Source organism: Babylonia areolata, chromosome 16 (genome assembly GCF_041734735.1).
Source record: "Babylonia areolata isolate BAREFJ2019XMU chromosome 16, ASM4173473v1, whole genome shotgun sequence".
In the NCBI taxonomy this organism is placed as follows: Eukaryota; Metazoa; Mollusca; class Gastropoda; order Neogastropoda; family Buccinidae; genus Babylonia; species Babylonia areolata.
In genome coordinates, this window is record NC_134891.1 from 1,750,001 (window position 1) to 1,765,000 (window position 15,000).

The 15,000-nt window shown below is 43.7% G+C and overlaps 2 protein-coding genes across 2 annotated transcripts in view; one reads left to right on the forward strand and one right to left on the reverse strand.

The window, feature by feature from the left end:
• The window catches only part of LOC143290775 (COX assembly mitochondrial protein homolog), a 10,504-nt gene extending 6,516 nt beyond the window's left edge, over positions 1–3,988 (reverse strand). Inside the window, exons 1-2 of the mRNA XM_076600287.1 lie at positions 3,900–3,988; positions 288–392 (exon numbers count right to left, since the gene is read on the reverse strand). Coding sequence (XP_076456402.1) covers positions 288–392; positions 3,900–3,963 — 169 coding nt within the window. The 5' untranslated portion in view covers positions 3,964–3,988. The remainder of the gene's footprint in view (positions 1–287; positions 393–3,899) is intronic.
• A 5,451-nt stretch (positions 3,989–9,439) lies between these two features.
• The window catches only part of LOC143291066 (uncharacterized), a 52,034-nt gene continuing 46,473 nt past the window's right edge, over positions 9,440–15,000 (forward strand). Inside the window, exon 1 of the mRNA XM_076600655.1 lies at positions 9,440–9,682. Coding sequence (XP_076456770.1) covers positions 9,643–9,682 — 40 coding nt within the window. The 5' untranslated portion in view covers positions 9,440–9,642. The remainder of the gene's footprint in view (positions 9,683–15,000) is intronic.

Sequence of the window (15,000 nt, forward strand, 5' to 3'; positions counted from 1 at the left end):
GGCGACCTAACATCGATGGTTCCCTGTGGACTGCCGACGCTGGAACTACGACGGACAAACCCGGGTGTGGCCGTGTATGGGGGAATCTAAATGAGCGGCGTGGGAGTAATGCCACTGAAACGGTGCAGATGACGGGGCAGCAAAAAGAAAAAAAAAAAAAAAGGAAATAACAATGGGATGGAATATGTGTACTTTGAGTTGTATTCCTCTAATCATAGTCTAATCCAGTCTGAAGTCTGAGAGTGAGGGGCAGGAAGACAGGACCCATGTCAGGCGTGCAGGCTGACCTTTCACCTCCAGCGTGCATTTCTCCTGTTTGGCTTTCTCCTTCATCTTCATGGGGATCATCACCTCCTTCTCCACGTTGCGCAGCGTCTTGTCCTCCGGGTCACCTGGCCAACATATGGCAGGCTGCAGGGTTCAAACCTCCTAACCGACACACATGGTTCACACTGACCAACACACAGGGTTCACACTGACCAACACAGTAACACACAGGGTTCACACTAACCGACACACTGACCAACACACATGGCTCACACTGACCAACACACAGGGTTCACACTGACCAACACACAGGGTTCACACTGACCGACACACTGACCAACACACAGGGTTCACACTGACCAACACACATGGCTCACATTGACCAACACACAGGGTTCACACTGACCGACACACTGACCAACACACAGGGTTCACACTGACCAACACACTGGGTTCACACTGACCAACACAGTAACACACAGGGTTCACACTGACCGACACACTGGGTTCACACTGACCAACACAGTAACACACAGGGTTCACACTAACCAACACACTGGGTTCACACTGACCAACACAGTAACACACAGGGTTCACACTGATCGACACACTGGGTTCACACTGACCAACACACCAACACACAGGGTTCACACTGACCGACACACTGGGTTCACACTGACCAACACACCAACACACAGGGTTCACACCGACCGACACACTGGGTTCACACTGACCAACACACCAACACACAGGGTTCACACTGACCGACACACTGGGTTCACACTGACCAACACACTGGGTTCACACTGACCAACACAGTAACACACAGGGTTCACACTGATCGACACACTGGGTTCACACTGACTAACACACCAACACACAGGGTTCACACTGACCGACACACTGGGTTCACACTGACCAACACACCAACACACAGGGTTCACACTGACCGACACACTGGGTTCACACTGACCAACACACCAACACACAGGGTTCACACCGACCGACACACTGGGTTCACACTGACCAACACACCAACACACAGGGTTCACACTGACCGACACACTGGGTTCACACTGACCAACACACCAACACACAGGGTTCACACTGACCGACACACTGGGTTCACACTGACCAACACACCAACACACAGGGTTCACACTGACCGACACACTGGGTTCACACTGACCAACACACTGGGTTCACACTGACCAACACACCAACACACAGGGTTCACACTGATCGACACACTGGGTTCACACTGACCAACACAGTAACACACAGGGTTCACACTAACCGACACACTGGGTTCACACTGACCAACACACCAACACACAGGGTTCACACTGATCGACACACTGGGTTCACACTGACCAACACACCAACACACAGGGTTCACACTGATCGACACACTGGGTTCACACTGACTAACACACCAACACACAGGGTTCACACTGACCGACACACTGGGTTCACACTGACCAACACACCAACACACAGGGTTCACACTGACCGACACACTGGGTTCACACTGACCAACACACCAACACACAGGGTTCACACCGACCGACACACTGGGTTCACACTGACCAACACACCAACACACAGGGTTCACACTGACCGACACACTGGGTTCACACTGACCAACACACCAACACACAGGGTTCACACTGACCGACACACTGGGTTCACACTGACCAACACACCAACACACAGGGTTCACACCGACCGACACACTGGGTTCACACTGACCAACACACCAACACACAGGGTTCACACTGACCGACACACTGGGTTCACACTGACCAACACACCAACACACAGGGTTCACACTGACTGACACACTGGGTTCACACTGACTAACACACCAACACACAGGGTTCACACTGACCGACACACTGGGTTCCTGCTCTAACCCCTTCTGTCAAGTTTTGACTGAAAACTTGAACTGAGGGTCTGTCTGGTCATTTGAATGAGACGATAAACTAAGGTCCTGTGTGCAGCACGCACTTGGTGCACTGAAAAAGAACCCACAGCAACAAAAGAGCTGTTCTGTGGCAAAATTTTGAAGAAGAAATTCCCTCTGACAGATGCAATATATACATACACAAATATATATATATCTGCATGCAGTCAAGGCCTGACCAAACATGTTGGGCTATGTCGCTGATCAGGCATCTGCCTAGCAGATGTGGTCAAGTATTTTTTGTCTGAACACACTGATTCCTGCTTGAGGAACTGAAACACACACACTGACCAACACACAGAGTTCAACACACAGCAAGCTGACCCAGAAATTCACAGACAATTTCAGTTGTCCTAGGGACGAGTACATTTTTTCTTCTTTTATATATATATATATATATATATATATATATATATATATATATATATATATATATATATATATACTTGCCCCTCTCCCACATTTCTGTTTTGCCCTCCCTAAGTAAGAAGACTTTTAATCATCTTAAGCACCAGTAGTGCAATGACAAGTCAGCAAAAGGAGGAGTTTGTATTATACTCCATGTTTGGTGATCAATACATACATACATATATATATATATACATATACTTACCGTGTCAACGTCAGCAAACATCATTTGTTACATAAGTAGTACACATATATATCACATGGGAAAAAAGGAGAGAAAAAAAGATGGGACAAAAGATAAGCAGCAGTGGCATAAAGCACAGATCTGTAATCCTTTAATGTCCAAGTTGTCTGTTTTACCCTGGCTACACAGTGTCCTCCAACATGGGCAGTCAATGAGTCACTGAACTTATCTGAACACACTGAGATCTTTGTCAGCTAATTCAAAAAACATTTTTTTTTTAACCACTGTTCTTACTGTAAAATGTATGTCAGTCAGTATTCACTTTGCAGATACATTCAAACACACTTGTAATGAACTTGTATATAGTTGAAAAGTCAAAGTGGTTTTATAGTGTGTTAAAAATTTGAACAGCTATAACCCACAGTTCATTAATAACCAAAACTGTGGTGTGTGTGTGTGTGTGTGTGTGTGTGTGTGTGTGTGTGTGTGTGTGTGTGTGTGTTTGTTTGTATGTGAGTGCGTGCGTGTGTGTGTGTGTGTGTGTGTGTGTGTCACTGTATAGTGTGTGTGTTCATCTCTTTCTCTATGCTTGAGCATACATCCAAATGATATGAGCAATTTTTTACTTTGATGGTTTACATTGTAGGAGCCTAGTCGGCTATATACACATTGCCTTGAACACTGGTTGAATCACTTGTAAGACAAAAGTATTCATCTAAATTACATAACCAATAGGTGGGGAAATGGTCTGGCCCCTTTTAAATACATTATTGGATGTGAACTTCACTTCTCTACGAAAAATGTATATTTTGAGGTGTGGGTTGTTGTTTTTTTCAAGTGCACATGTACAAGTCAGTTAACAGACAATTAATTATTCACTTCTTAAGATGTTATGAAAGTGTTTTTGAAATCGGTGAAGAAATAACTTGACCCATGATCATGATGAATCGTTGACCTACTCTTTGAAACATGGGTCATTGGCTCATGCTACTTATATGCAACAGGGTGGAAAGTGGTTTCATCTTTGATTGCGTTACAATAAAATGAAGCACGTTCTGTTCACAAACTGATTACCTAAGCCAAGTGGTCCACCACCCATTCCACCCTTGAGGACATGCTTGTCCTTGTCTTCCGCCATTTTGTCCCACTTTGCTGCAGAGTGAAGTCCCTTATCTCCGAAACTAACATGAAAAACCAAAAAATAAATACAAAGTTTTAACAGAAAAAGAAAATTGCGCGTGGGCAAAGTGGTTGAATTCAAAAGAGTTTTTATTTTTGTTTTTGTGACTTGGAGCTGTACTCCAACAGCACACCTGTTTCTGTTTTCGAAGCAAGCAGTCCCGTTACTGAAGTGTGGAGAGGGGACGTAATAAAGACTGTCATGATGGACCCAGACAAAATAAAAGAGTAGCCTCCTCTCCTGCCATCGGGACACGACACAAATTTGTTAATGAACTACACACACACACACACACACACACACACACACACACACACACACACACACACACACACACACACACAGCCATCAAATTTTACAGGATATTTGTGTGTGTGTGTGTGTGTTGTGTGTGTGTGTGTAGTTCGATGGTGTGATGGCCTTGTACCTGTTCTTTTTGGTATTATTTGACTTATTTCCAATTTTCCTAGATGTAGGCCGCTCGTTGTTGTTGCGTTACCAGCAAGTCTGTCAGTTCGCTCATTTCCCTTAACACCTGCATGTCCCGGGCAGTATGACCATGTAAGTTTTTGAATCTGAAAGTTGCGCATTGCCTTATGCCACTCTGGGCTTCCATTCCATTTTTACTTTTCTGTATGAGGTTCGTTGAGTCCGTAACAATTATGGCATGTTGGTTTCCAGGCATATGGATAGATGATAGCCACTAGAGAGCATGTGTCACAGCTTCAACTTCCATCGTTAGGCTGGAGATTGTGACTTCGTGGGCAGCATTCTCTTCCCTAATTGTTTTTCCATTTTGTTCCATTTTGAACGTGAATCCCCAACCGGATTGGTCTTTGGTGACTGAGCCATCTGTGTATATGATGATGTCCTCTTCTTTACTGTTTTCTTCTATGAGTAAATTCACTTCTGCATCAGTTTTGCCCTCTGGCCATTCCCGACAATGTCTTCCTAGAGTGCCGGGTGAAATGGCTGTGCTGAACAGAAGATTGAGGTTTTCGGGGTTTTCCTCCCATTCTTTTGTTTCTTTCAGGTCTTGTAGTCGGCATACTAGCTGGATTGTGTCTTCTGCTTGCCCCATCCATGATCTTCCTCATCCTAGACGGCTGCCTTTTGGATCCTTGACTGCATCATGTAGTGGATTTTGAGGGTTTTCTAATGCTTTGAAGTAGGTCTTAACCTGTTCTAACTTGTTTCTGGCCTGCACTGAAGGAAGGTCAAGCAGGTATCGCACGGTTTCCATGGGCGTGTCTTTTGTTGTTCAAAGGATCAGCCTCATAGCTTCATTTTGAATTCTTTCTAATTTTAGGAGGCTGCTTTGAGACGGTGTTGTTAGCCCAAGTCCGTAGTCGATCATACTGAGAACGAGTGATTGATACAACAGGAAGAGGTGGCGTTGTTCGATACCTTTGGTTGCCATTGCTTTTAAGGCTGAAAGACCCTTTTTGCATTTGAGAACAGTATTTTCCGTATGTTGTCTGAAGGTCAGCATCCTTTCGAACTGTATTCCTAGGTAGCGTAGGCATCAGTTCGGTTTTCTCGATCTGAATTCCGTCGAATGACACAGGTGGTGGTGATTTGCTCGCGGTTCTGTTGTTGAGGGTGCACAGCAACGTTTGAGCTTTCGCTGGATTGATGGAAGATCCTGTGTCCTTGCACCATTGAGCGATATTGTTCAGTTGTTTCTGGACAGATTTAGTTCTTTCTTGAGCCATCTTTCGAAGTTTTGAAGACCAGGCCATCATCCGCAAGAGTAAGCACCCGAGCTATTCCATTGTTGTTTAAGTCTGCAAGGCCTTTCGTGTAGACGTTGTAGAGAACTGGAGAGAGCGGAGACCCTTGTGGCAGTCCCATGGAAAGTTTAGAAGGTGCAGACACGGCTCAGTCGATCCGCGGCTCCTTTTCCATGCCTCTTTCCCCGGGCTTAAATCCGTTTCCCTCTGCCACATTTGTCTAATTTCTTCTAGTCCCTCATCATCTCCCCATTCTCAGTCACCATATACTTCTCCATTCCGGTCTTCTAGTCGCACCCCCCCCCCCTCCCCTAAACTGACCACCACCCCACCCCGGCTCCATCAGTCACATAGTGCCGTGCGCTCAGCTCGCACATACGGCCTCCATTTTTTAAAATACATTTTTAACCTCTGAGAGAGTAAAAATGAATTTTAGAATCTAAAATATGGGCTATGTTAATGTGACAGCCAGAACAAAACTAATGAAATTAAAAATGACATCCATGTGTAATCAAGCATATACTGATATAGGCGGCACAACCCAGGAACATGATAAGTACACACACACACACACACACACACACACACACACACGCACACACACACACACCGTGGCACACACACACACACACACACACACACACACACACACATCGGCACATGCGCACACACAACGTACAATACTGGCGATCGATGACCACTGGTGAAATCTTTTTGTCCAGTCGCCGCTGCCGCCCGGGATTGTATTACTCTGACCGTGACGGCGGATTCTGGTCAGCAGAACTTTTCTTTTGGCGTGTAAACTGCTTCACTGGTGACTCAGTGCATGGTGACATTCATTTCATCCGCCCATAAAGCCAGCCCGGACGGACAAAATCACTGTACAACATGAATTCAGTGAAACCCCGGGCCAACTGAGTTGACTGACTGCCGCGCAGTGAGCGTCAAGATAAACACAATAAACAACAAGAGAGGCAAGGCCTTCAAGACTCACTTGTGATAAATTAAGTCCCCTAGCATTAATTACAGAGTAATTTCCCTTTTTTACTATCTGCATCAAAACGTTTGCAAAATAAATAAAAAATTCCATGCTTAGCACAAGAAGTTCCTGTTTGAACAGAAAATGATAATAATGACTCCTCTTGTTGTCGGGTCAGAATATCAGATCAAAGTGCCACGTTTAGAGAATACAAAAAATATACATATAACAGTAAATGCAGTTTGCATATAATTAGGCTTCATTTTTTATTTTTTTGTGCCCATCCCAGAGGTGCAATATTGTTTTAAACAAGATGACTGGAAAGAACTGAATTTTTCCTATTTTTATGCCAAATTTGGTGTCAACTGACAAAGTATTTGCAGAGAAAATGTCAGTGTTAAAGTTTACCACGGACACACAGACACACGGACACACACACACACACACACACACACACACACACACAGACAACCGAACACCGGGTTAAAACATAGACTCACTTTGTTTACACAAGTGAGTCAAAAACACTGAGTAACTATATCTTCTATTTGTTTAAAAGAAATTGAAGAACTGAAGAAAGTACACAACTTTAACCAGTGCCGCTACCCGGCGTTTGTCTAGGATGATGTTTTTGGGTTCCTGTGTACCTTTTGTAGGCATACACTTTAATGCTGGCTAGCTGGTGGGAAGTTTTGGGTTTGTTTTTGTAATATTATTATTATTAGTAGTAGTATTTTTATGTATGTATCTTCTTTTTTTTTTCATGTATTTTTTGTTGTTTCATTTATCTATTTATTTATTTTATTCTATTATTTTTTATTATTTTTTTAATTAAAAAAATTAATTAAATAAAAAATTTTTTCTCGAGGCCTGACTAAGCGCGTTGGGTTATGCTGCTGGTCAGGCATCTGCTTGGCAGACTGTGGTGTAGCGTATATGGATTTGACCGAACGCAGTGACGCCTCCTTGAGCTACTGATACTGATGGGAAGTCCCGTGCTAATATGCAGCGTACGGTATTGTCTTCATTGAAGATCAGAGTCAGTGGTAAAGTTGTTAATTGTGTATCATTGAATAACTTGATTTATATCAGTGTATAGAATGTATACAGAAGGCCTTTTTGCAGACTGGCACTGCCCGGCTGTGACTTTCGCTGACCCAGGTTCGGTTCTTTTCCTACTGACTGACACCCTTCGTCACGTTTACACTGAGCCGTGTGCACTGCCAGAACCTCCTTCAAACATTTACACAGTTCCGACAATTCATGTCAGTCAAGGCAGCTGTACAATTCATTTCACTGATCAGTCAAGACACTCAGTTGCCGCACAGTTCACTTCATCAGTCAAGCCGACAAGCTGGCAGTTGCACATGTTCACTTCATCGGTCAAGCCGACAAGCTGGCAGTTGCACATGTTCACTTCATCGGTCAAGCCGACAAGCTGGCAGTTGCACATGTTCACTTCATCGGTCAAGACAGTTCACTTCAGTCATATATATAGGTCAAAACAATAACACAACGTATTCTGTGCGTCAGCTGAGCCTACGCCAGACTACAATCATTCTGCGGCTGTCAGCAGTAGGGCTGTACTGTGTGTAAGTCGAACATAATAACAAAACTACCCCCCGCGGAAATCACCCAGTGAGATTTGACGATGAATTGACTGTGACTACCTGACGGACGGATTTATTAGAACTGCACTGATTCGATCAGTGGAAGTTTGAAAGTCGGACGGGAAAAAGGTATTTGCTTGGATCCGACCGTGGCTGAATCACAGCAATGATGCATCACTGATGCAGCACACCCCATCATCCCTCCACCCACCAAACAAGTTCAAGTCTTTTTCTCAGTCCAGCTGTTGTGGTTTCTGTAGGTCTTTATTGATCTATCTCCCACCTCGCGGCCTTGGATCGGCGGATCTCTCCCTCTCTCTCTCCGACTGTGTGTGTGTGTGTGTGTGTGTGTGTGTGTGTGTGTGTAATTATATATAGTAGAGTTGAGTTTAAGGACCTATCGGCTTCATGCCCTTAAGGTATATATATATATATATATATATATATATAGAGAGAGAGAGAGAGAGAGAGAGAGAGAGATGATGTGATGGGTATTAGTCGTGGCATTTTTACGCCCCTCCTCATTAAAAGGGGTGATTTCTACATGTAATTTGGTGGTTTACAAGCAGCTGCACACATCATAGTTGTACAATCATCTTCAATCGACTTAAGTATAATTATATTAACACTTAAAACTTGAGTTTTGGGGAAAAAAACCTGTGGGAATACAGCCTGAGTCTATCATTTAAGTAATTCCTTACGTCATTCAACATACGTCCAGTTTATCATTTTTGTCGTTTCATCTTCGTCAGAATGTTACACTGTTTGGAAGACCTTTGGATCGAAATCGTCGCTTCCAGTTTTTGGTGTCGTCTGTGTTGCAGCCCATGTTAGTTCTCTGATCGTAAGGCGAAAACAGCACAACTGATATCGTGTTGTTGCTTTTTTTTATTTTTTATTTTTTAAGTACATTACATTTATGACGATTTTGAACGAATCAATGTTAGGTGCAGGCTTGCTATAATTGGGCAAGTTGTTCCAGAGCGATAACATTTTAAACATGCACTGCAAACACAACGCGTCCTCCCATTTCATGATTTGCCCTTTCACCTCGCCTTCGGTGTCTGCCGGGATATCCGTCGACCTCGTTTTCGTTCAATCGCCGTGACGGAATGACGTCAGAAATCGTTTGCTCAGCGGAGAGAATCCCCATGTTTAGAGGATCCCCCTTCGTGAAGCGCAAATGTTGCTTTTTTGCGCCTGCTGCACAATCTTTTATGAATATTATTGGATGGTATGGTAGATAAAGGATTCGACAACACCTCGTAAGAGGACAAAGTGTGTAGCAGTGCTGTTAAACGTGTAAAATCCGGTTATGCCACGTCGAAAATCTACCCAGAGTTCGCCCCAGAAGCGTGAGTAATCTTTTATGATAATTTGATTATTGCTTGTTAAACGGTTTATAAATGTACATCAAAATACTGTGTAGTAGTTCATGCACTACGTTCTAATACTGTTTGGTGTAGATAGTTTTTAAATTGCTGGAAACAGTCAGCACTGCGGGGAAACACCTCTCAGTTCAAGGGGTTCCCACATTTTTGTCGCGTTTTGTGGTTGGAGCTGCCTTCGCAACGGTCTGCCTCGCTAACTGAAAGTCAGATGGACAGAATAGATGTTTAGTATGGTTTGTTTGTGACTCGTATATACGATTCATTTGCACATTAATGTTTTATTTGAATATTTTTTCAAATTTCTTGAATATCATCACGGTGTGCACTGCAATGCATGGTTATGCCGTTTGGAAAACCATAATGGCGTTGAGCGGAAGAGTCCAAATGGAGATGGCTAAATATAGGGGTGATAGGATGTCTTCTGCGCATGACAAATTCAAGTGCATCTGGGCCTCCAGACCACTTCACAATGTAGATATTATGATCATTTCATAAATACGTCGGTAGAACAGTCTGAGTTTTGTGCTGCATTTTGTGCATGCTCATAGGAAGTGTTTTGTGATTTCTAAAAAAAATAAAAAATAAAAAAAAATTAAAGAAAGGAGGGTGGAGGTGGGCGGTATCGTGGGGATGTGGGTCATTGAATTTCCAAGAAATCAGGACATTTTCTTCACTCAGTTCAAGAAATAAACTGTTCGGCCACCGCATTCGTAACGCGTAGCAGTGCCATCAAAACATGTTTAGTTAAGCTTTGTACAGCTTGTTGCTCTATATTGATTTATTGTATGTTTACTTTTATTGATACCATTTACTTTCACTTATACAAGTTATAGACACAGTTGCACACACACACACACACACACACACACACACACACTATGGACACAGTCATGCCAACACCACACACATCTCTTTTATCTTTCCCATGTACTGCACCACAAACTCACACCCATGCACAATGTGGATGCATAACTTGTCTTAAGTGTGAGTTTTTGGAGTGCAAAGTATGTGTGTGTGTGTGTGTGTGTGTGTGTGTGTGACTGTTTTTACCCCCACCATGTAGGCAGTCATACTCAAGTTTTTGAGGGGTTTAAATTAAAGTTAATGTGCACAAAATGGTCAAACCAGAGGTTACCTCCTCCTTTTGTCTGAGCTCCTATTCCTTCTCTTTCAAGTCTGCAAGGTGATTTGAATGATAAAAAGAAGGCGGTGATCCGTTAGTGATGAGTACAAAGCGACTGGAATGATAAAAAGAAGACAGAGACCTACTAGTGATGAATCCAGATGCACGTAATGGAATGGAGTTGGAGTCTCCACTCCATGAAATTGCATAGAGATGCTATAGCTTTGATTGATGCGACAGTCTCCACTGTATGAAATTGCTTAGAGGTGCTATAGCTCTGATTGATGTGAGTGACAGTCTCCCCTCTATGAAATAGCTGAGAATCTATGCCATAGTTCTGATTGATGTGAGTGATTGCCTCCACTTTAAGAAATTGCATAGAAATGATACATAGATGCTATAGCTTTGATTGATAATATGAAATTGCATAATATACATAGATGCTACAGCTTTGATGGATATGAGTGACAGTCTCCACTCAATAAATGCACATAGATGTTGTAGCTTTGATGGATATGAGTGACAGTCTCCACTCAATAAATGCACATAGATGTTGTAGCTTTGATTGATATGAGTGACAGTCTCCACTCAATAAATGCACATAGATGTTGTAGCTTTGATTGATATGAGTGACAGTCTCCACTCCATCCATGAATACACAAGAGATGCTATAGTTCTGAATCTGATTGATATGGGTGACAGTCTCCACTCCATCCATGAATACACCAGAGATGCTATAGTTCTGAATCTGATTGATATGGGTGACAGTCTCCACTCCATCCATGAATACACAAGAGATGCTATAGTTCTGAATCTGATTGATATGGGTGACAGTCTCCACTCCATCCATGAATACACAAGAGATGCTATAGTTCTGAATCTGATTGATATGGGTGACAGTCTCCACTCTATGAAATAGCACACAGATGCTATAAATAGTATAATGGCTATGTTTGATGTGAGTGACACTGACAGTGTCCACACTATGAAACTGCATATTTTGGATAATAGATGCCACAGTGCAGTTTTGATTGATATGACTGTGACTCACTGACTAGGAGAGACGATCTCTGCTCTATGAATGCACAAAGGTGCCATAGCTCTGCTTGGTGAGTCACAGACTCCACTCTATAGTCTATGATTATGAATGCACACAGATGCTCTGATTAGTTTGGAGCTGGGAGTGGGTGGAGGGGGGAGGGCGAGGGGGTGGCGGGGGTGCATGGTGTTGGAGACTTCTGATCAATCAATGTTGAAACCACCTTGCACATGTATCACACACATTGTTTTCCTGTTTGACCAACTGCAAGTAAATTAGGAATCTTTGTGTTTGAAAGATTAAGCTTTCTACTTTTCATTTTGATAATTAAAAAAAAAAAGAAGAAAAAATCCAAACCACAGATTTGAGCAATAACATGTATTAACAATATTGTCAGCACTTAACTCAATAGTTTTTCTGAACTGATCACTATGCCTCCCCCCTCCTCCCTCCCCCCTACTCCCTCCCCCGCTCCCCCTCCCTCCCTGCCCCCCTCTATTCCAGCAACAGATTTTCAAATTACATTTTTGTTTGTATTTTGTTTTGCATTTTGTATTTCTTTTTATCACAACAGATTTCTCTGTGTAAAATTCGGGCTGCTCTCCCCAGGGAGAGCGCGTCGCTACACTGTGGCGCCACCCATTTTTTGTTGTTGTATTTTTTCCTGTGTGCAGTTTTATTTGTTTTTCCTATTGAAGTGGATTTTTCTACAGAATTTTGCCAGGAACAACCCTTTTGTTGCCATGGGTTCTTTTATGTGCGCTAAGTGCATGCTGCACACGGGACCTCGGTTTATCGTCTCATCCGAATGACTAGCGTCCAGACCACCACTCAAGATCTAGTGGAGGGGGAGAAAATATCGGCGCCTGAATAGTGATTCGAACCAGCGCGCTCAGATTCTCTGGCTTCCTAGGTGGACGCGTTACGCCTAGGCCATCACTCCACTCATTATAAATCTAAATGTTTTTATCAGGTGTGGGAGAAGTAATGGGTTGGGAGGGTGTCAGCTGGGAAAGCCTGCCAAGCCCCTGGCTGCCTTGGTCCATCCCCTCTTCCTCACAAGTGTCATGTTTCATGTGTAGCCAGTCTCATGCACCAGTCCTCTCCACAGCTGTCTTGCTCTTCTAGTTCATCTCACAAATCTGTTCATGATTGTGTGTGTGTCACTGGGTGTGTGTGTGTGCATCACTGCATGTGTGTTTGTGCATGTGTGTGTGCATGTGTGCACACACGTGTGTGTGTGTGTGTGTGTGTGTGTGTGACGCTGTGTGCATGTGTGTGTAGTAATACTGTACAGGCAAAATGAAGACTGAATAGTAGTAGAATGTTCAAGACCTTGCAAATGTGATTTGCAATGGATTGATATTTTAAAAGTAAACCAAAAAAACAACAACAAAAAAATCTTATGTTTAGAATGATGACGGAGAGAGAAATAAATACAGACTCCAAATGAAGTATTCTGATATTTACTGCTCTGTCTCTCTGTCTCACTCTCTCCCTCTCTCCATGTCTCTCCCTCTATTTGTCTCAACTCAACCTCTATCTGCCTCTCTTTATACACAGTGCTTCTGGTCTTTGCCTCAGTTTCACACACTATCTCTCTCTCATTAGTGGTTTCAGTTTTACCGTTACAGTGTTTTCTCTGCGTGTGACTGGAGGGGGGGGGGGGAGAAGTAAGTGTTTGTATTAGTGTGTGTGTGTTAAAGAGAGAGAGCGAGCGAGCATGCGCGTTATCCCTTGCTGACTGGCCGAAACAGACAGCTCCCCCCACGGAGCAAAACGAAAGTGACCACTTTTGAACGTGAACTTGCGCAATGCCGCGAAGTTCCACCTTTTCCATGGCTGACCTTGACCTCCAAACTCCACACTTGTGTGACATTGGCCACCTGTTGTGAAAGCCTCGCGCAAAGAGTGTGTGTGTGTGTCGCAACACTCGGCACTGTCGGCAGAATAGACCCGAAGTGAGTCCCCAGTTCCCAGTTATGTGTGCCAGAGAGAGAGGGGGGGGGGGGGGGGATTGATTTGTCCACACAGTATTAAAAGGTCTCAGAAGCCCTGAGTTTTCTGGTATGAGACACTTCGTTAAAAAAAGAAAAAAAAGAAGTAAAAAAAAAAAAAAAAAAAAAAAATGTTGTGCAGAGAGCATTTGGGTCTGGTGGATTGTATTCCACGGTCGGGTTTCGTCAGTTACAGGTGTGCGTACGTGTGTGTGTGTGTGTGTGTATGTGTGTGTGTGTGTGTGTGTGTGTGACTGTCGACCGTATACACATATGCACACGCACATGCGCATCTTAAGTATATAACAAGGTTGTCACAGTCCATTTTCTAGTCCCTCTCAGTCTTTCTTTCTATTCTCTCTTTTCGCCCGGTGTTTATTTATAAGTTTCTGACCTAGGAATAGCCGTCAAGAACTAGAACGCTGGGGAAAAAATCGAACGAACACCTAAAAATTGACGGTCCACTTGAACTGAAGGGAAGAGGCAGGGTGCAGGTTCCTGAAGGAAAGCGAATCTTTTTCGTTTGGTTTGATGATAAACCCACCAATAGAAATGAAAATATCATTGCTACGTTTACTGTCCAGGATGTGATTCTTGGGGGGTGGGGGTGAAAAGGGGCGGGTGTGTGTGTGGGGGGGAGGGGGGGGGGGGCGGAGCAACTGTTCCACATTTTGATGAGCAACAACATGGTTTGCAAGCGATCTAGTTATAATTGCCAGATAGCTTGCATGTGTTGATGTTTTCTTCATGGCGTGAATTTTAATTTGTGAATAGTTTTGCATAATACATTAATAGTTTGCGCATTTTTTCTAGGGGATGTGGGGGTGGGGGGTGGGGGTCCCAATATAGGCCTGCAACATGGTTTCTGTGATGGGGTGGGCTGACTGCGAGCAGCATGAAGTGAACGTGGGAACTGCCGACAGTGACTGACAAACACAGAGGGAATGTGAACAGACCTTCAGGGAGGGGGGAGGTGGCGGGGGGGTGTTTTCTTCGTGACTCATCATCGTTCACTGTGCTCTCATCGAGAGAGCGAACTGTTGGTCTTTTGTGTAGGTTTGATTCACATTTCTGTCTCCCCTCCCCCCTCCTCTCTCTCCCGCACCTCCCACCCCCCCACATA